The sequence below is a fragment of the Asterias amurensis genome, chromosome 5, assembly GCF_032118995.1.
Source record: "Asterias amurensis chromosome 5, ASM3211899v1".
Taxonomy (NCBI): domain Eukaryota; kingdom Metazoa; phylum Echinodermata; class Asteroidea; order Forcipulatida; family Asteriidae; genus Asterias; species Asterias amurensis.
Window position 1 is genome coordinate 16,707,929 of NC_092652.1, and position 22,137 is coordinate 16,730,065.

The following is a 22,137-nucleotide window of genomic DNA, read 5'->3' on the forward strand; positions in this document are numbered from 1 at the left end:
AAGTAATTTGTTTGATTGCCTTTGACACTTTGACAGTTGAATTCCGAAGTGTATCATAAATTGTCTATAATTTAATGCCATGCTGAGTAAAGAAATAACTCACTGCCACAAAAAATAACATCAGAAAACTGCCAAAACAACCAAAGTATACAGTTCACTTCATTATGCAAGATCATTCTTTATTATAATCATTCAATACAAATATATAGATGTGGTATACATTGTTCAAGTATACAGTTTACTCCATTATGACCATTCGTCATTACAATCTATTCCATCATAAAATGCATCGACACTTTGACAGTTGAATTCCGAAAAGTACCATAAATTGTCTATAAAGATGGAAATAACTCCTGCCACAACAAATACCATCAGAAAACTGCCAAAACAACCCAAAACACAGACATGTATCTTTAAGGTTCAAGTTAGATGTTTGTTATTAGTGTTGATCCTCGGAGTCAAACGAAACAAATCACAGCAGCTGTGTATAGGTACACTGGGTGTTCATCATCCAATGGTGTGGTGAGAAATAATCAAAATGACAGCATGGTCCACACAGACAGTGAACGGTTTGCCACAGCACTGGGCACTGCTGGGAAAAGTGAACACTGCAGTGAGACAGAGATGGAATACTGGCAGAGCAATTTGAATGTCGATAAATAAACAATCGCACCTTAAAGGGTCTATATGTAACTTTTGTAGGACAAAAACACAATGTCCACAGATTTACACTAAACCTACACAGTTTGAAGATAATGATAGTAGAAAGCTTCCCTGAAAATATTACGTGCTGAGGTGCTGTAGTTTTGGGGAAATGAGTAAAACAATGTCGTGAAAATAATTTTCGTCTAATGAGGCGTAAATTACAAACCTATTTTCATTACATTTTTTTGACTCATTTCTCAAAAACTACAGCACTTTAGTAAGTAATATTTGAAGGGAAGCTTTCCACTATCATTATCTTCAAACCCTGTAAGTTTAATGTAAATCCATGGACATTTTGAAAAAGTACCCAAATCCTTTAAACAACGCACCCAGACGTACAAAAGTCACTAAAAATTACAGGCCTGGAGTCTCACCAGGCCATGTCCTTCATTGCCCTGGTATTGGCCTTGGTGCCCCTTCAAAGGTTTCCAATAGACTTTTTCCAATGGAAGAGCCCTTTTCAAAATGAAAATGGCCTTGCCCTCTCAAAGTTGAAATTACAATGACTGTATGCAATTTCATTATCATGAAGTTCACCATTCCTTCAGAGAAATATATGAAATACTTCCTTGCGTCACAGAAATCTTGCTTACAATTACAACACCTTATAAATATACCTCTAATGCTTTAATTTTTGCACACACAATTGCACAAAAATCCTAACAAAAGGTTGGTTGGAATTGAGTTTGTAAAAGTGTGCTAGTACATTTAGTACTGTAACTATCCAGTAATGGAAATTATATTCAAGGTACGGATGGTTCAGCATTACTTGATATTCTACTTGAGACAAAGGCTTATGATGAAAAGCTGACAGTTTTAAAGGCCGTTGGACACTATTGGTAACTTACTCAAATTATTGTTAGCATAAAAGCTTACTAGGTAACGGGTAATGGAGAGCTGTTGACAGTATAAAACATTGTGAGAAACGGCTTCCTCTGAAGTAACACAGTTTTTTAAAAAGAGGTAATTTTCCACAAATTTGATTTCGAGACCTGAGAATTAAATTTTGAGGTCTCGAAATCAAGCATCTGAAAGCACACAACTTTGTGGGACAAGCGTGTTTTTTCTTTCATTATTATCTCCCACTTTCGACGACCAATTGAGCTCAAATTTTCACAGGCTTGTTATTTTATGCATATGTTTAGATATAGCAAGTGAGAAGACTGGTCTTTGACAATTACCAAAGGTGTCCAGTGTCTTTAAAGAGGAAAAAACCATTGAGACCTTGACTGAATGTTTTCATTTCTGATTATCCAATTCAAGCTTCTACATAAAGGAAGGAATTTAACACGTCACTGAGGTTCTTTTGTCCTTCTTTTATCTCCTGATGAAAATTGAATCATGGCTTTTAGAGTCGACCTCCACAGCAGCTTTGTTGTTGACATCACTCTGTTGTAAGCTGCTGGATTTTGTTTGTTCTTTTGTAGGGTATGGAGCGTAAATGTACAACTTAATATAGGCCCTATTTACTGTACAGTGTAATTATTGCCGAAAATAAACATCAAGCCATGCTACTGCATTGGAGTGCATTTGGCAACAATTGCTTACATGTAGAGTATCTTACATTCCGAGACTGTTCTAAAATTCAAATATTTGACCCCGTCAAAGCGTGCAACAATTGTATACTGTAGGCCTATCGACAAAATGCAATAAACCAAAGAGTTGTTCAAAGGCGCTCAATGAAGAAACTGCAACACTTGAGAATAAAACAATTTACAAACGCACACGTACTATTTCGTCAACATTTTCACAAAGAGACACTCCAACCTCTGCAGCAAAAGTTTCATTTTTGAAGAAAACCATGTATTTGTATTTAAACTATTTATGAAACCAGTGTTTTGGACATTTTAACAAGTAGGCCTACATGTATAATATTAGTAGTGGAGATCTTCAATCATATCTTTATCATAATAAGTTTAATGGACTGAGTAATGAACTGTTTAATACAGTGTCTCTTTGTGATATTACTGAGTAAAAGAGGTGTGTGTTTGTGCAGCTGTCCTGTCTACAAACCAATCTGTAAACAATGGTGTCTGTGAAAACCAAAGTTTATCTAGGTCATCAATGTCAAAATTGCATGTCAATACTGCATGAAGATATTACACTGTATAACACTTTAGTTTTTAAAAACTTTATTGTATGGTAATGTTATATAAAGTATTACAGTAAAGGCATGGGATTTCAGTGCATATGTAATAATAATAATAACGAAGTCTTATATAGCGCACGTTATCTACCAAGAGGCGCTGAGTATATACAAACTTTCAGAAAGATAGGTAATTGCAGTGATGAATTTTGAGACCCAATTATTTAGCACCTAATAAGGGTTTATACAGCAGCCACAGCCAGGAACATCAGGGCGAACCCCTTCTCTTTTCGATAAGTGCACTGGGTTCTTTTACATGCGTTACACAACACATGGGACCAACGGCTTTACGTCCCATCCGAAGGGCGAAGCAATGGTTAAGTGTCTTACTTAAAGGAACACGTCACTTGGATCGGACAAGTTGGTCTATAAAAAGCGTTTTAAACCTTTTTATATGAAATGCATGTTTCATTTAAATGTTTTAAAAGTAGAGTATAATGATCCACACAAGTGTCACTCAAAATTGCACGGTTTTCCTTTTGCTTTATGAACTAACACGGTCGGCCATTTATGGGAGTCAAAAATTTGACTCCCATAAATGGCCGACTATGTTAGTCAACGAGGTTAAAAGAAAACCACGCAATTTAGAGGCATATTTGTGTAGATCATTGTATTCTACTTTTACAACATCTTTCTACCCATATCCATTTTATAACAAACGGTTAAAGAACGCTTTTCAAAGACCAACTCGACCAATCGCAGGCAACGTGTTCCTTTAAGGACACAAGGGTCACGGCTAAGGACGAAGCAATGGTCAAGTGTCTTACTTAAGGACACAAGTGTCACGGCTGAGGATTCAAACCCACACTCTGCTGATCAGAAACACCAGAGTTTGAATTCGGTGCTCTTAACCGCTCATCCACAACACTTCCATATGTATCACATTATTTGTATGTAAACAGTATGTATCATGTAGGGCCTACAATGTGCACCTCTCTTGAGAAAACTTCAAAGGGATGCCACCAACAAATTGGAGTCAGAGTTTTCCCCCAGGGGTTACCTTGTCATTAAACCACTTATTGTTACATTTGTAAAGTGTGTCTACAGCAAATACACCCCAAGCCTGGTCTGTCTACACATTAAGGGTACAATTCTGAAAACCAACTCAGTGAAATAAAACTTGAAGCACATCTAATGCACCCAGTGTTTACCACATGGTATTTGCACAAGGATGTCCTCCGAGTATGCAGAGTGATGAAAGGTCAGACAACAATGTTTCGAATCTCTAAACCGCTTAATACCGTCATCTCATCGGCTTCCCCGAATTTACATTACTAACAATCTCATGGCATTGAAGGTGATTGGGCAATAAGCCTTAGTCAAAGGAAATGGCCTGTCCGTAACAAACAAGGGTGCCAAACGAAAACATCACGACTCTGCCCACGATGTGAACATGCTATGTAAAAAACTTCTTGGTCACATTGTATGACTATCATGATGTAAAAATCAACAGACGGTAAATTGTACTATACGTACATGTAGGCCTACTTGCAGGCCTGGAATTTCATCTTCCAGAGGGCAAGGCAGTTTTCATTTTGCAAAGGGCAATTCCATTGGAAAATGTTAAAGTATGGGAAGTCTTTGAAGGGGCACCAAGGCCAAGACCAGGGCAACGGATGCCATGGCCTTCGTAGCCTCTGTGCAATTTCAGGCATGTATTCTGAACATCCAAGGCGTGAATATCTGTTATAGACTACACACAAGTACCTACATTCATACATCAAAACTCAATACATGTAGTTTTGCAGACACAAGAAGTCATTGTGCTGGGAATGGTTTCTGCCCTTGACCCATCAATGGGATTCAGATTAAACTCACAGCATTCAATTTAAAGGTGTCTGCTTTGAATCAAGTTACCACCATCTTTGTCACGCTCGCCACTGTGCTCAATATAGCAATGATGAATACAGACTCCTCAAAATCAAAGTCGAGGACAGACTATCTTGCTTTTCCTAAGTTCAAGGCCAGCAAAGGCCACATCAAAATTCACTGAAAAACACAAAATTGTGTATTTTTCATTTATGTTAACTTTAGTACAATGTGCAAGTCTTGATCAAATGCTAACAGTTTAAAGGCTCATTTTGGGGTGAAAACTCCACAAGACACAAAATATACCAAAATTCAAAACAATATTATTGAAACCACCCCAATAACTCTCTTCATCTGTACAGCGCAAAAAACGTGCAATTTTTGTTTTGTTGTATGCGAGAAAACATGTGTAAACACCCTGAAATTCCAGTGTAAAAGAGCTACGGATAATAAAAGGGGGCTAAAAATGCTTGATTAATCAACCAATGTTTGGCTTGAATGTGCATTATATTGAATTGAAACCGATCAATGTAAATTAAGTACATTGGGACGATTGGTCTTTGAATTCCTGTTCCAAATCACAATTGACATCCCTGGTAAGAATTTACATTGTAAGCAATTGAGGTGAATTGTTCAATTCTGAACTCAGAGGGGTCCGCAATTTTTACGCACCTGTATATTATAGTCGTTTTGGACACCCCGCATCTTGTCGTTTGCATGTATTGTATGTAAATAAACAATTTGGACACCCAGTTTTTATATTTCCAGCAAATTTTGACACCCTTTTACTGGCTAAATCCTGGCTAAAACCTTGCTGTATACTAGTTGATAATTAAGCGCTTTTATAAGACTGGGATTATTCGGACAGTAATGGCATTCTACAAGCATTATTGTGACGAGTACAAGGTGTCATGTACAGACATCGCTGTACAATCATGCATGAATGACAATAGTATGTTTTATTATAGTTCACTGTAAAAACAAGTCTCATTCGTAGCATCTGCTGGCCACTTAGTTGCAGAAACATGTAATAAATTTACTGATGACTCTGCAAAATGATTGATTAGACGGAGCAACCTACAACTTACAACGCTTTTGTGCACAGCCAAAATCATTGGTACACTTGTTGATTACAAATACACCAAAATGAGCAATGTTGAGTAACTCTTCTGCAGATCTTGTATTCAACAAACTCAGGCACTTTTTATTAAAAAACACTAGTTTTTTCCTTGTGTTCTATTACGGCTAATCTACTGTAATTGTCTTTTCTCCTGTTGTTGTGGTTGTATTTTTGACATGTTCTTGAGCACTGTACAATGTATTTTTATCAAAATAAATTCAATCAGTCAATCATCATACAATTTACAAGTTTTCAGAAATGGAATGCACGTCAACAAAAATTGTTGATTGCCATTTTTTGGTCTAGCAAGAACGATGACAGCATGGAATGTTAATCTTCTTTTCTTATCACTTTCTGAAACACCAGGTCAAGTACTACAGGAAAAACACTTCAGTACGTATCTTTATTAGCTTTCATACATGCAATGCATAAGGCCTACAAATACAAGTAGTTTTGCTGGGCCTAATTTGTTGCTGATTTGACACGTAAGTTACTTTTATAGATTCAAGAAAAAATAAAGCTATCATAAGGTATGGCAAGAAAAAAATCAACCAATGATAACTTGCAGATAATAAAAAAAATTGTAAAAAAAACAAATATTTCGGCTATGATAACAAATTAAAACTTGTTACTATTCTGTCACGATGTCCTGTTAATTCTATGTTAATGTTTACACATTTATGATGCATGCAGATTTACGTACACTCATTAGGCCTACATATTCAAAATTTTCTTTTTGTACATTTTCTTACCTTAATTATGTACATAAATGTACAATGTCTAATCAAATAAAATGAACCTTTGAAGCAATTGATACTTGTATACTGTACCGTAGGCACTGTAGGCATAAACACTGTACAATTGGGATATGGCTGCACAGGTAATAAGTGTACAAAATGTAAAACATGCAAAGAAAGATTAACTTTTGCAAATAGAAAATACGAATTAAGATTTTTTCGTTATGTTTTCCAATAAGGTCAGCCCTGTTTACTAAGTGACTGTACTCCCCCTACAAACATAACAAAGCCTTCAAAACCACATCCAATGCTAATTTCATCATTGGCTTGCCCATTAACCAATGGCAGTCTATGAGTCACCCATGCTACACTCCAGGAATGTTCTGCAATAACAGGACCCTATGTGTCTGTGTGGTGCGCTCACGAGGAGTGCTCCTTGTATAAAAAAAAAAACTCATGAATCACATAATTGATGTGGTACATTCATGTAAGAATGTCATCATGGGGCTAAAGTACAGTATGCATACATTACAAAGTACGAATCGCACTCCGAATGTACATGTACCGTGTACATGTACAAAGACTGAGGGGAGGGGGAGGGATATGTTGAAAATAGACCTGTAGGAATGTACACTCAGCCTGAAATCTTTGTGTCCGCCATGCGTTGTGCATAATACATAGTGCGCAATGTGTATTGACATGAAAATACACACCGAGCATATTAGTTCCATGTATCCGCATTACGTACTGTGTTATCCGTTAAAAAAAAGTCCATTGCTTTGCGTGCATTTTCATTTTAAAGGATTACGCATGATGAACACACCCACCTTCATATGTACCCTACTGTCTATCAACAGCACCCACATGGGTTGCGAGCTACACAATGCGTCTCACCCTACGGCACGTCATACACAAAAGACCTTAGATGCTGGGATCATGGAGCAATAAACTGCTGGGATCCTAACATTTTTTTCTTCTGATTTTGATGAGTCAAATTTTCGTTACTTGAACGAATCTTATAAGCCACGCGCCTTTTTTTTGTACCACGACTACAAGCCCGAAAGTTCATCCCCCTTCGGTACTGTGTGAGACACAGTGCTCTCGTCTTGTGTGAGGGGAGGTCCTTCCTACACATGTGTAGACAGTTCCTATGTTGAGCTACACGTACATACTATGTGGCTTATTGGATTTGTCTAATTGTACCCTTCAGTCTAGTATAGTGAAACAATGTACATGTAAGTGTGCACCTCACAGGTTTGCGAACTATAATCACCTACAAAAATTATGGGGTGTCAAACTGTTACTTGAGACCACAAAGTACTGAGTATACAGTGCTAACACACATCGGTGTATGGGTAAAAACCAAAATTAATATTCTTTATCCCCGATGCAAATTTAACATCTATTATATCGTTGCGGTACCCGCTGCCAAAATATAGGATTCGAACTGCCTCTAGCTGCCGGGCAACCTCGGTAGTCTAGTTGGTAAGACACTGCTCTAGAATTGCAAGGGTCGTGGGTTCGAATCCCACCCGAGTAACATGCCTGTGATATTTTTTCACAGGACTCGGGAAAGTACTGAGTATACAGTGCTAACACACATCGGTGTATGGGTAAAAACCAAAATTAATATTCTTTATCCCCGATGCAAATTTAACATCTATTATATCGTTGCGGTACCCGCTGCCAAAATATAGGATTCGAACTGCCTCTAGCTGCCGGGCAACCTCGGTAGTCTAGTTGGTAAGACACTGCTCTAGAATTGCAAGGGTCGTGGGTTCGAATCCCACCCGAGTAACATGCCTGTGATATTTTTTCACAGGACTCGGGAAAGTACTGAGTATACAGTGCTAACACACATCGGTGTATGGGTAAAAACCAAAATTAATATTCTTTATCCCCGATGCAAATTTAACATCTATTATATCGTTGCGGTACCCGCTGCCAAAATATAGGATTCGAACTGCCTCTAGCTGCCGGGCAACCTCGGTAGTCTAGTTGGTAAGACACTGCTCTAGAATTGCAAGGGTCGTGGGTTCGAATCCCACCCGAGTAACATGCCTGTGATATTTTTTCACAGGACTCGGGAAAGTACTGAGTATACAGTGCTAACACACATCGGTGTATGGGTAAAAACCAAAATTAATATTCTTTATCCCCGATGCAAATTTAACATCTATTATATCGTTGCGGTACCCGCTGCCAAAATATAGGATTCGAACTGCCTCTAGCTGCCGGGCAACCTCGGTAGTCTAGTTGGTAAGACACTGCTCTAGAATTGCAAGGGTCGTGGGTTCGAATCCCACCCGAGTAACATGCCTGTGATATTTTTTCACAGGACTCGGGAAAGTACTGAGTATACAGTGCTAACACACATCGGTGTATGGGTAAAAACCAAAATTAATATTCTTTATCCCCGATGCAAATTTAACATCTATTATATCGTTGCGGTACCCGCTGCCAAAATATAGGATTCGAACTGCCTCTAGCTGCCGGGCAACCTCGGTAGTCTAGTTGGTAAGACACTGCTCTAGAATTGCAAGGGTCGTGGGTTCGAATCCCACCCGAGTAACATGCCTGTGATATTTTTTCACAGGACTCGGGAAAGTACTGAGTATACAGTGCTAACACACATCGGTGTATGGGTAAAAACCAAAATTAATATTCTTTATCCCCGATGCAAATTTAACATCTATTATATCGTTGCGGTACCCGCTGCCAAAATATAGGATTCGAACTGCCTCTAGCTGCCGGGCAACCTCGGTAGTCTAGTTGGTAAGACACTGCTCTAGAATTGCAAGGGTCGTGGGTTCGAATCCCACCCGAGTAACATGCCTGTGATATTTTTTCACAGGACTCGGGAAAGTACTGAGTATACAGTGCTAACACACATCGGTGTATGGGTAAAAACCAAAATTAATATTCTTTATCCCCGATGCAAATTTAACATCTATTATATCGTTGCGGTACCCGCTGCCAAAATATAGGATTCGAACTGCCTCTAGCTGCCGGGCAACCTCGGTAGTCTAGTTGGTAAGACACTGCTCTAGAATTGCAAGGGTCGTGGGTTCGAATCCCACCCGAGTAACATGCCTGTGATATTTTTTCACAGGACTCGGGAAAGTACTGAGTATACAGTGCTAACACACATCGGTGTATGGGTAAAAACCAAAATTAATATTCTTTATCCCCGATGCAAATTTAACATCTATTATATCGTTGCGGTACCCGCTGCCAAAATATAGGATTCGAACTGCCTCTAGCTGCCGGGCAACCGCGGTAGTCTAGTTGGTAAGACACTGCTCTAGAATTGCAAGGGTCGTGGGTTCGAATCCCACCCGAGTAACATGCCTGTGATATTTTTTCACAGGACTCGGGAAAGTACTGAGTATACAGTGCTAACACACATCGGTGTATGGGTAAAAACCAAAATTAATATTCTTTATCCCCGATGCAAATTTAACATCTATTATACCACAAAGTTGTTTCGGGCATTTTTTCCTTTTTATTTGACATACTTTATCACTCTTCAAATTAGCAACATACATTACGATTGTAAACCAATTATGAACAATCAAATAAAGAGCACTTAAAATAAAAGAATTAGAAAATGGCCCAAGGTGTAATGGTGGAATTCAGAGAGATTGGCAACATCCTCAAAGCACCTTGCACACTACATGTAGCCTAGGGTAAAAATGGTAAAAGCCTGCGATAGGATCAAAACATCACGTTTGTATGTTACTTATTACCTACAGTGCAGTTTAGCTCCTAGGTACAACTGTACACCATCTCCTCCTTGAGAACAGGATTGGCAAGGATTTATCAAAACACTGCAAAGTGGATTTTAATATCTTCATTAAAAGCATTAATTTTGTTATTGTTCTGAAACTTATTTCTTTAAAGGGAAGATGTAAATTAGGTAATTACTCAAAACAAATATTAACTTTAAAATTGATTTGGTAACAAGCATTGGAGAGCTGTTGATGGTATAAAACATTGTGAGAAACGGCTCCCTTTGAAGTAGCATAGATGTTGAGAAAGAGGTAATTTCTCACTAAAACAATAAAAGACTTAGCTAGAAGTCTTTTATCTGAAAGCACACAAATTCGTCCAACAAGGGTGTTTTTTCTGTCATCATTTTCTCGCAACTCTGATGACCAATTGAGCTCAAATTTTCACAGGATTGTTATTTTATGCTTATATGTTGGGATACACCAAGTGAGAAGACTGGTCTTGGACAATTACCAAAGGTGTACCTTCCCTTTAAACACTAATATCTAGTATAAAAAATGAAAATCTACAACAAAACATAGAAAAGCATTTTTTGTTCAGCCATGACAAGTTCGGCCACTTCATCTGTTGAAATTGTTTGCATGGATGTGATTGTTCTTAACTCCAAAGTGGATTGGAATAAATTTATTTAACAACAGAACAAGACATATATAGGGACCTACAAGGTTTGCCTGAAGCTTTTGGAAGCAAAGAACAAGCCAGGGGTGGTTTTCACAAAGAGTTAAGACTAGTCTTATCTCGAGTTAGGACAAGTTACTCATCCTAACTCAGGACTACCCTTATGTTTTAAATATCTCGTAGAACTAGTCCTAAGTAGGCTAGTCACGAGTCTTAACTCTTTGTGAAATCGACCCCAGAGCAGAATTTGGACAGAATTTTGACGAGTCGTCAGGAGTTATAACTGGAGTTTGGCAAGCCGACCAATGCTATTTTTATTTAGGGAGAATGCAAATATTTAATACAGTGTACCTTAAATGAGCATACCAAATTGTCAAATTGATGTGCCGTTCTGTCAGGGCACATCCTTCCTCTGGGCCATGAGGGTTTACTACAACCCTCGTAACTTCCTGGATTTACTGGATTTAATTACTTTAGAGTACTGTGGCCAACCATCCAGCGCCCTTGACTGAGGGCTTCAACCATCCCACTGATGAAGGCCTTCATGTGTGGAAGTGTCGTGGCCGAGCGGTTAAGAACACCGAATTCAAACTCTGGTGTTTCTGATCAGCAGAGTGTGGGTTCGAATCCCCAGCCGTGACACTGTGTCCTTGAGCAAGACACTTAACCATTGCTTCGTCCTTCGGAAGGGACGTAAAGCCGTTGGTCCCATGTGTTGTGTAACGCATGTAAAAGAACCCAGTGCACTTATCGAAAAGAGAAGGGGTTCGCCCCGGTGTTCCTGGTTGAGGCTGCTTAATGCGCCGTAGCGCCTTGTAAACCCTTATAAGGTGCTAAATAATTGGGTCTCAGAATTCATCACTGCAATAACCTATCTTTCTGAAAGTTTGTATATATACTCAGCGCCTTGAGCACCTTGTTTGGTGGATACGTGCGCTATATAAGACTTCGATATAATGTGTAAACCTTTAACCAAAATCACTAGGAACTGATTTGAGGAGGCTGCCCTTTAAATTTGTTTTGATAATTTATAATACTGATTATAGATCTTCCAGACCCAAGTGTAAACCTTTAACCAAAATCACTAGGAACTGATTTGGGGAGGCCGCCCTTTAAATTTGCTTTGATAATTTATAATACTGATCATAGATCTTCCAGACCCAAGGGCAAATGAAATTAAATTGATTGCAAGATTTGTTATCGCTTTTCGATGACTTGAATTCTTCGCACGATAAATTTGAAGTGGATGAGCAACCAAGAAATGAAATAAAAATGTAATTTATTTGTTGGATATAATTAGGAAATGATGGTGCAATTGAAGTTCAAATGAAAGACTAAGTTTTGAAAGACAAACACTTCAGTACTAAATAAATGTTGCCCCCTTCAAATTCAAGTCACAAGAAAATAGTTATACCCACTAGCCTACTGTTATTACATGCCATGCCTCTGTGGCCCCTGGTATTGGCCTTGGTGCTCCTTCACAATTACCCCATAAACTGTAAATGTTTCAACTGGAAATGCCCTTTGCAAAATGGAAATGGCCTTGCCCGTTTAATAATGAAAGTCCAGGGCTGCATGAAACAGGTATGGATCTGAACTGTTTCTGTGTACCTGCATTTTTCAAACAAGAACAGTGTGTTGACTGTTTACAGACACAGTATTGTATGTGTACGCATACATTATAGGATAATAGTGTAAATGGTTGACACAAAACCTGCACAAACTCCACAGTTCCACATTTCACCTTCAACTGCTCCAAGTTCACACTCTCCCCAGACAGCAAGCCAGGCACATTTAAATACGGCATGCAATCAATCACAACCATCTAAGTCAACATCATCTGACAGGGTTTAGACTTTCGCATTTTAATTTCAAATGCCCCTGGCAAACTAATGTAAGGAAATGTAATGGATTCTACGGAACACTAGTAATATTACTAGAATACCAACTGTCTGAACTGGAAAAATTTGATAAGACTTTAAAATGAATTTACAGATACAATATACATGTAGGCCTTTATTTTATGTTTTGCTTGCCAATTAGGCCCCCTATCATACAATGTATACTGTCTGCATCGTTGTAACCTTACAGTGTCAGTGTTAATTTATTCTATTGTGTTCAATTTGGTAGGTTAGATCATGGAGCTATCTTTGTATAGCTTCCATGGTGAAATTGAGCCATCATCATCAATGTCTCTCACACTAAAAGTACAATACATGTAGGCTACTGAACAAAAGCAAGTTAACTGTACTATGCAATGTACACACATTTCAAATGGTTTGATGATGATGCGCTGGACAACTGGTTTTAGTTGGTACAACATCGTATACTTTATGTATCAGTTTCTAGAGTTCAGGCCTTGCCAACTAAGCATAACAAGTCCATCTGTACTTGATGTATTTTCGATTTTTCATTCTGTTCATTTGGAAATGTAGGCCTCTATTAATTTGACTGAATGAAAGCTAAAACTTTTAGGTTTTCCTTTGTTTCAGAAACAGGATCTTGGTAGTCAATAATATGGTTCAAGGGAACTTGTGCTAAGTACAGCAGACACCCAAACACAACACGAGGGCTTCCTGTTTGTAGAAGTATTGTGAAACATTTTAGGCCTATGAGTATCTTGCAATGGGTCCTCTAACCAGGGAGACCTCCATGCTCTAACACAGTCGTATTCAGTACAGATACAACACAAATGCAACGTGTGAATGAACATCGTCACAAAGAACTGTGTTTGTCTATTCCATCACTTATTTTTGGTAGTGTTAATATCAATGTTGCTTTTTTTTACACTTAAAGAAGTGTACAGTAATTTTTACACAGGAAATATGAGATTGTAAGCCACACTAGCATGAGTGAATGGGGCAACCACTTGGTTAAACCTGTCTGCCTGACTCATTCTTTATCACGTGTTTGTGACAAACATGGCCAGTAATAACATTGGTTGCTGCGAGGCTTCAACGATTTGGTACAGCATTTGGAACAAAACGTGTATTTCAAACTTTATAGAAACTCTAAACCATGTAAACCCAATTAATGAACTCTGAAATTCACAACAGCTCTGTGTCTATTACAGTGTAAAATGAGCTCAGTACTCAGACATTAAACTTCACTCTTGAAGGGGCACGGCAACTTTCCTCAAGTAAAGGGAACTTCTATGAGAAAAATCAACATTTGTATTGGAATTTTGCAAAGGGCACCATAAGCACAGTGCACCCTGTGTGACATGGGTCAATTTGAAGCCCGATGCACACAAATTAGTCAGAAGCTAAATTTTGTGCACACTGAGTGCTCAAATTGAATAGCAAAAAAAAGGTATTTTTGTAGCAACTGATACAATTTGTGTAGCATTTTGCTCGGCTGTACGAGGGAAATCATTCACTGCTTTCACAAACATAAATTTGTTTTTATCAAAAATCTTACTTTTTGTCGGACTCGGTCGTGGTGCTCCACATCCAATGCAAAGCACTGTTAATCAACACTCCTCACACCAACATAATTAAAAACAAATGGTGTCTTTACTTTTTGGGTGCTTAGGGAACAAACCAATCTGAGATGTAACTTCAGAGGACAATCTGAGCATACAAATCGAAATGCTAACTTGTAACACCACTGGTTCTTAACAATTATTAGAATGTCCTGATCAGAATGTCCTACTGCAGGCTTAATTTGAGATATATCTAGGACGGTGAGTCATAATGCGGTGCAAAGTAGAATACATAAATGGAATTTAAATAATCAACTGTCAAATAATTGATTACTGCAAATTGCCAAATATGTTGAGTGTACTGTAGTGTAAAGTACAATGTTTCATCTGTTGATGCTTGCGTGTCTAACTCTACCACCTGGAGTTTCCTGTCACCTGGTGTGGCATTTTGTAGTGCAAACTGTTTTAATAAAGTTGCATCACACTGCCGAGTGTCACAAGAACCAAAGGCATCAATTGGCTACAAATTTTACGAAAACCTTGTTAAAAGTTAAACCAAAACCTAGTACCCTGTCTGTGAACATACCCTATTTCTAAGTGTCAGAATGTTGAATCTCAATATTGAAGAGCAAGGGTTGCTTCTTAGAGACTCTTGAGTCCTTTAACACCTCCATGATTGATTCATGGTGATAAGGTTTGTGTCTCACACCTTGGTGTTTATTTCCATGTTATCATTTACATGAGGAGATGAATTCAGGATGCCAAATTCAGATTGCGATGCCAAATCAAACCGCAAATTTTGCAATCATAATGTCCAAAAGTAGTATTTTATTTTCCCAAGTAACATTAATTACCAGCTGTGTAGCAGCAAATCTAGCATGTTAATGGCAACACAAGTGAACAAGTTCTGAACGGAAACATAAATAGTTGGGAATGATCAATTTGATGCAAATGACTGCGTGACATTGTAACAACGCCGCCCAATTTATAATCAGAATATTTATTTGTAACACACAAATAAACACAACCAACTAATTTATGCCATACTGTAGAGTAGGCCCTACCATATTAAAAAAGGCTAAAAGTGTAGTAGAACAAGATTTTTTAATCCAGAACTAAGACAATAAAAGAAGTTAGAACAACAGAGCACAAATACAATGATGACTCTTCATCTTATGTCATATAAATATGGGCGATCAGTGCTGTTGTTTGTTTGTTTGCTTCCCAAAACAACCAGAAAGACAAGCTCCAACCGTCCAAGGTCAGAAGAGTAAGTGGCTATTTGCAACCAAAGTCAACTTTTTCTCAGTCAATATTCTAATAATTCATACCTTAAGCTCAGTATTAGAAAGGTACAACTACCAGTTCCTCAAGGAAGAGGGTTTATTTACAAAGGGAAATGAAGTCCACCACACAACCACACTCAGAACAGAGATGAAACAAGGTCAGACTGTCAGACCATGGAGGTAGGTCAGACACAAGTCAGACAAACAACTTAAAATAAGGAAGAGCATGTGATTGTGAAGAGGGGAGGTTAATTTATAAGTTTTACAACATTGTTTCTGACTCAGTGGTGACTGTCAAACACTCATTTTAATAATTGATAGTCATGAACATTAATAAACCATTTACCAACTTATAAAAACAAAATTACTGACACGCTATTCAAATATTAACTTAAACATGTCAATAGCATTACTAGAAACCAGATGATCGAAACTTGGTCATCCATGTTGACAAGTCACAAGTTGAATGAAGTAAAACAACAAAATCATAACTAAATATTTAATGTTTAACAGGCTTACAAGGGCATCAATTTTGGCACAATTACGCAGCATTTATTGGGGGTAAGTTTCAAAATGGAAAAAGGTTGAAGAATAAAGTTTCTTACCCTCAATGCAGACGACATGTTCACGAAACTGATCCTGTAAGTTTGGGTCATCAATTTGCTCCAGAAGGTCGTAGATGGCATAAATATGCGGGTGAACACTTTCAAACCGCTGAATTTCCTCACGAATTGCCCGTGAATTCAGCATCTCCAGGCTATGGGCATTCATCGTCCTCTTCACGACACTTCCTATTGGTGATTCTTAAATATCAGAGTTTATTTTATGAGAGTAAATGCTTCGTAAGGCGAGACAAAACAAAGGGACATTTTCAGCATTGAAATGTTGTCTGCTCTTCGAATGTGTACAGCTAGTTCACGGATTCAGTGGTGAGGTGTGTACATTGTACACACGTTACATCCTGCGTTTCATGCACACTGCCTGTGTGTTGAGCGTACAGTTATCATGTATACGGTACATGTACACGGTACCATGTACATTAGGTTTAGCTGACACATCAGTGGTACCTGGCCAGACAATATTGCAGGTACAATTTTGGTTACCACCTAAACTACATAAATGCATCCACGCGTGTGATGTGTTAGTCTTAGCCCAAGACGTCAGTGATTGATAGTGGACATTGTACTGCGCTCGGTTGTAAATCGTAACAGCATGCAGTACACTTTTACATGTAGACTACCCACTAGAGACACTGACGCATCGTGACGGTTTGAGCTAAGACTAGTGCCCAATAGATATAATCCCAGAGTGCTCAGATCCGGAAGAGATTAACAGCTGACTTTCAAGGAAGCAGACGACACATTGGGGGCGTTGTCTACCTGAACTGAGTAGTAAAATTGTTGAAGCTGAGATAACAACGAGCGGTAAGAACAATTTGCAAACTCTAACCGGTACATTTACTTCAACATTGCATTTCATTTTGTGTCTCATTTTGTGTCTCAGTGCTATGATTCATAGTATGAATGACTGACATCTACCGATTCGAGTTTCTGCTAAGTATATTTTTGTTCCTTTTGTTTTGTACTGAAGTTTTTTTTTTTATGGGGGGGGGGGGCATAAACCCAGACACCAGATCTGGACTACTTACAGCGCTCAGTTAAATTGGAAATATTTCTGTATCCTGCCACAACTTTGTAAGACAAAAATTACCAAACGGAATTTCTCAATAATTGAGTAAATTAGATACTAATTAATTTATTTTGAAATTCATATGTTTCATAACAAATAAAAAAAGTGGTGGCAGAAGGATACGGATTGCTTTCAGATAAAACATTTTATATTTATATAGGATATTGTCGCATGTTTCTTCCTTGGTGCATGGTTAGATGGTTACTGTACGTACGTACAAATGGAAATGTAGTTATTTCCAATGAACACAGGAACCAGCATGTTGGATACGGACATTCAAGTAACGCTATACTGGCACCATACGGTATTGTTTTATGATTATCGTTCACTTATTCACAGAATCGGTCATGAGCAGCAACTCGGTGATGCAACCATACGCTTCATGTTAATGTTGTAATAAAAATTAATGTACACTACAAATACAACAACTCAACGCTCTATTTTAAAGCAATAATGATAAAGCATATGTATCCGTCACCTATTGGTCGAGAGCAACGGCTGGAACAGTTGTGCCACATCACGCGATACACGTGACGCGCACAGAAATCTCCTTATATTTTTATAAGGAGTTGTTTACCAGAGGGCCTTACCATTTTAGAGCTGGAGGGGTGTTGTGTTGAAAGAAATCATTGAACAATTATAATTTTTTGCATTTTTTTACTTTTTTACCCAAAAGTGTTGATGTTTTTTGACCGAAAAGGTACTTATGAACGGGAATCAAAGTGTGTTGAATCGGTTTTAAACTAGTGGTTTAAACCCGCCGAGGCCTGGTTCTTGATAATTTACCTCGACCTTGTCTCTGTAAAATTATCAAGAACCAGGCCTCGTCGGGTTTAAACCAATAGTTTAAAACCTTATCACCACTTATTGATTCCCTTATTCTAAAATTGAATCTACTCTCCACACTAACCCTGTGGGTTATAACATGAAGTATTGGTAGAACACAAGCATGTTAATCTGGAGGTCGGTTCAAATACTGCACTAGTAAATTTGTCTGTGTTTAACCCCAAGTTATAAGTAGATTTATGTAAATTTGTAATTGAACTTCATTTAGTTTGGGCAAATATTGTTTGCTGGCAGTAAAGGGGGAATCAATCTGTGCGCCCGATACTCTCCTGAGTGTTGTTTTCATTGACCAGGCGTTCTTGTGGGTTTTTTTCTCAGAGATTCACCATGAATGTTGATCATGAAATTGAGTTGCTGGTTCAAGAGATACATCGTCTTGGGACAGCAAGTAAGTATTCAACGTTTACAAGGAGACTTTAAAGGGAGTGTATAGTGCCTACCTTAAATAATAATAATAATAATATCAAAGTCTTATATAAATAGCACGTATCTACCAAACAAGGTACTCAAGGCGCTGAGTAAATACAAACTTTCAGAAAGATAGGTAATTGCAGTGATGAATTTTGAGACCCAATTATTTAGCACCTTATAAGGGTTTACAATGTGCTACGGCGCATACAGCAGCCACAGCCAGGAACACCGGTGCGAACCCCTTCTCTTTTCGAAAAGTGCACTGGGTTCTTTTACATGCGTTACACAACACACGGGACCAACGGCTTTTAAGTCCCATCCGAATACTAATGACCATAAAAACTTACTTGGTTAGAAGAACTGCAGCTGTTGGTAATGTATAATATTTTGAGAAACCACACCCTCATAAGGATGGTTTTAGGGTACTCCTAGAACTATGCGGTTTCGTTCCGCTATCGCCTCCCGTAATGGGAGACCATAGCGGTACAAAACCGCATACTTCTAGGAGTAGTTTAATGGCAGGAGATTCAAATCAATTTCAATCTGAGAAATGTTCCATGCATGAATGGTTTCTAAGACTGTATCAATTTAAGAATTATTCTTCCTACGATCTCAAAAATGCTTCCATCTGTGAAAATTTAAACTTCATTGTATATCTACGTTTATATAAGACTTTAAAAAACGAATGGTTCCAAAACCCACAGGCATACATTACCGTTCAGGGGTGGAGATCATGTTGATAACTTATCTACAAGACAAATATTATTTGAAGTAGGCCCTACATTTTGTTGATTGATGAACATTATCAAAACCTTATTGATTTGAACAAAGAAAAATTGGCTACAGCGGGACTTGACTCACTGATCTCCGGATTTACGTACCGTCACTCTATCAACTGAGCTACACGTATCTAGCCCTTGCACGCACATCACACGCGGCAACCAATGCAACGCTCACCATGTTGGTGGGCAGTTAGGTTTACGTGTATTAACGTTGCGTCGCCTAAAATGCACACTTTACTGCATAACGCGCAGCATAGAGTTATATAAAAAAAACACACAGTGAAATTGTCCACCAGTATGGCGCATTCAAGATTTTTCTGATGACGTCAGGTGAAATGGGTCGATCTAGCCCTAATGTTGCCAGTCTCTATTTAAATCAATCTCTTTGTTCGGGGTTGTCAGGTTGTCAGAAGCTTGACCACAATGACTATTCATAGCCCCCCCCCCCCCCCCCCTTGAAAAAAAAGAAGCCTTTTCAAACTAACTTGTGAACAAGCTTTTGAACAACTCAGTTGTGATAGTTTGTTGATGATCCCAGAAACTTATTCGACATCATATCAATACAAATAAATGACGGATACACTGTGCATTGATCATTGACTTTGCATTGCATCTTCTTGTGTTGTGTTTGAAGGAGCTGATGGCAAGCTTGCGGTGACGTTTGGAGTTTTATTCAACGATGACAGATGCGCCAATATCTTTGAGGCCCTCGTTGGAACCCTGAGAGCTGCTAAACGCAGGAAGATTATCAGCTATGATGGGGAGCTCTTACTACAAGGCGTCCACGACAATGTGGAGGTGTGTCTTCTACAAGAAACTTAACTAAACTTAAGTACTAGTGGACAAACTTATTTTTTATGATCTCAGTGACTGACTGGCTGGTGTGTGTGTGTGTGCCATGCATGAAGCCAAATGGTGAAATGATTCAATGGGAACATACCCTCAACAGCCTATAGCGTCAGTTTTGTTAACAGACATCTTGAACTTGAGATGGTTTGACCAGATGACGGCAATTTACTTCATAGATGATTAGTGAACTTAGAGTGTACCGTTTTGTTTTTTGGGCGGTGTATTTTTGTTACTAATACTAATGGTGTATAATAGTTCTAGTTTTTAAATAGGTATTTAATACAAGCAAACTTTTTAAAGAATGCATTGAATGAATTGCATGTACAAATTGTAGACAAATATTGGATGTAGTAAGCCTCATGAATTTGAAACCGCAACTTAAGAGCTATCAGTGGAATTTTGAAAATTGTTGAAACAGGCATGATAGTCTCCTACTTTCGTCCGACGTCTGAAAATCAGAAAAATTGTGATTAAGTAGCCTGAAATATGTAGCAAACTAACACCATACTTGTACTCAAACATTATTTTCCTACTTTCATCCCTATGACTAAATATCGTGCTTGAATATAATGCCCTGACGAAGGTATCAAGTTTTGTTGAAAGGTGATGTGCTTCCTTGTTTGTAAGACTTATTAATTTCTTAAAGTGCCTTTTTTTATTTCTGAAATCTTTCCAACCTCCTTCTTTAGTCTAGTGATCCTTACACCAACGTCATACACAGCTACTATCTGCTATGATTGCCATTTTGGGAGTCAGTTGCACATTTATATTATGGTATGCCTAAGATACAATGTAGCCCTATGGCTTAAAAAGCACATTTAGGCCGTGTCCGAAACGGCGACTTCGGCTACAGCTACGGCTAGATCGCGCGCGTCTGCCTATTCTTCAACACTGGTAGACGCGCTGATCTAGACGTAGCTGTAGCCGAAGTCGTCGTTTCGGACACGGCCTACCATGAATAACACACAGGGATATCGACTCACGAAAAGGGCGCAACCAAGATTGTTGTAATGAATGTCAGGTGAATTGGGTCATGGTTCACATCCTCAAATGGAAAGTCTTTGTCATCCAGATACCGTGTTCCAATTTTATTCCAATCTTCATTTTAAAAACTACATTCCTTAATAAATCAGAATGTCGCAATAATATTTTTTTAACAGCTGATTTATTACATTTTATAGTAGTAAAGAGTGTGTTAATAGTTGAACACCAGGGTATTGCAAATGATAGATTCTTTATTAAAGTGGCTTGGTCAAGCAGATAAGAGCACCGAACTCGAGCTCTGGTATTTCTGTTCAGCAGAGTGTGGGTTCAAGTCCCGGTCGCGACACTTGTGTCCCTGAGCAAGACACTTTCAGGCATGTGACATGTATCCATGAAAAAAAGAGGAAATGATAATATTCCTATACATTTGTACACAAAAAGTGAAAGAAAAAAGAGAAGTCAAACCCCCAAAAAAGGAAATCGGCTAAAAAGAGGAAGTCTCTACTATAATTGCTTATCTCCCAGGGGTCAATGGGTAGCGGTGAGGGCAGAGATAGTTTTTAAGATTGATTAGCTTAGTAGCGCATTCTTGATGCACAGGCTGTATACTCTCCCATGGAGCTGAGATGGTTCAAGAATGAATCAAATGGCCCAGTGACCAGTAGTAATAATGTTGGATGGGCTTTGAGACGCCCTTCGGGCATTATAAAAACCAAATATTATTGTTCTTATTATTAGAATTTATGTAAATGACTCCAAACTTGATCCAAAGATTTACAGAAGGAGCATTCAAAGGCGGATCCAAAGGTCCACTTAAAAGAGGGAGGGGGAACATGTGCGTCACATGACGCTTGAAACCCCTCCCCTTTATTACTCAAAACATGTTGGTGGGTTGCAATGTATTGATAAAGTGAGGCATATAAATGGTCTTGCTATCAT

The 22,137-nt window shown here is 38.4% G+C and overlaps 2 protein-coding genes across 4 annotated transcripts in view; one reads left to right on the forward strand and one right to left on the reverse strand.

The window, feature by feature from the left end:
* Positions 1-16,600, reverse strand: part of LOC139936930 (arf-GAP with GTPase, ANK repeat and PH domain-containing protein 1-like) — a 99,011-nt gene extending 82,411 nt beyond the window's left edge. For both annotated transcript variants that reach the window (XM_071931765.1, XM_071931764.1), the window contains exon 1: positions 16,243-16,600. In XM_071931765.1, coding sequence (XP_071787866.1) covers positions 16,243-16,408 — 166 coding nt within the window. In that variant the 5' untranslated portion in view covers positions 16,409-16,600. The remainder of the gene's footprint in view (positions 1-16,242) is intronic.
* Positions 16,601-16,938: 338 nt separating this feature from the next.
* Positions 16,939-21,074, forward strand: LOC139937292 (costars family protein ABRACL-like). 2 transcript variants are annotated; one of them, XM_071932394.1, is made up of 3 exons: positions 16,939-17,061; positions 18,491-18,560; positions 20,000-21,058. In XM_071932394.1, exons 2-3 carry the CDS (start codon positions 18,500-18,502, stop codon positions 20,185-20,187), a joined length of 249 nt encoding a protein of 82 aa, XP_071788495.1. In that variant the 5' UTR covers positions 16,939-17,061; positions 18,491-18,499; the 3' UTR covers positions 20,188-21,058. The 2 variants fall into 2 exon arrangements, with proteins under 2 accessions (XP_071788495.1, XP_071788496.1); XM_071932395.1 differs by having other exon boundaries at positions 16,969-17,088; positions 20,000-21,074.
* The last annotated feature ends 1,063 nt before the right edge of the window (positions 21,075-22,137 follow it).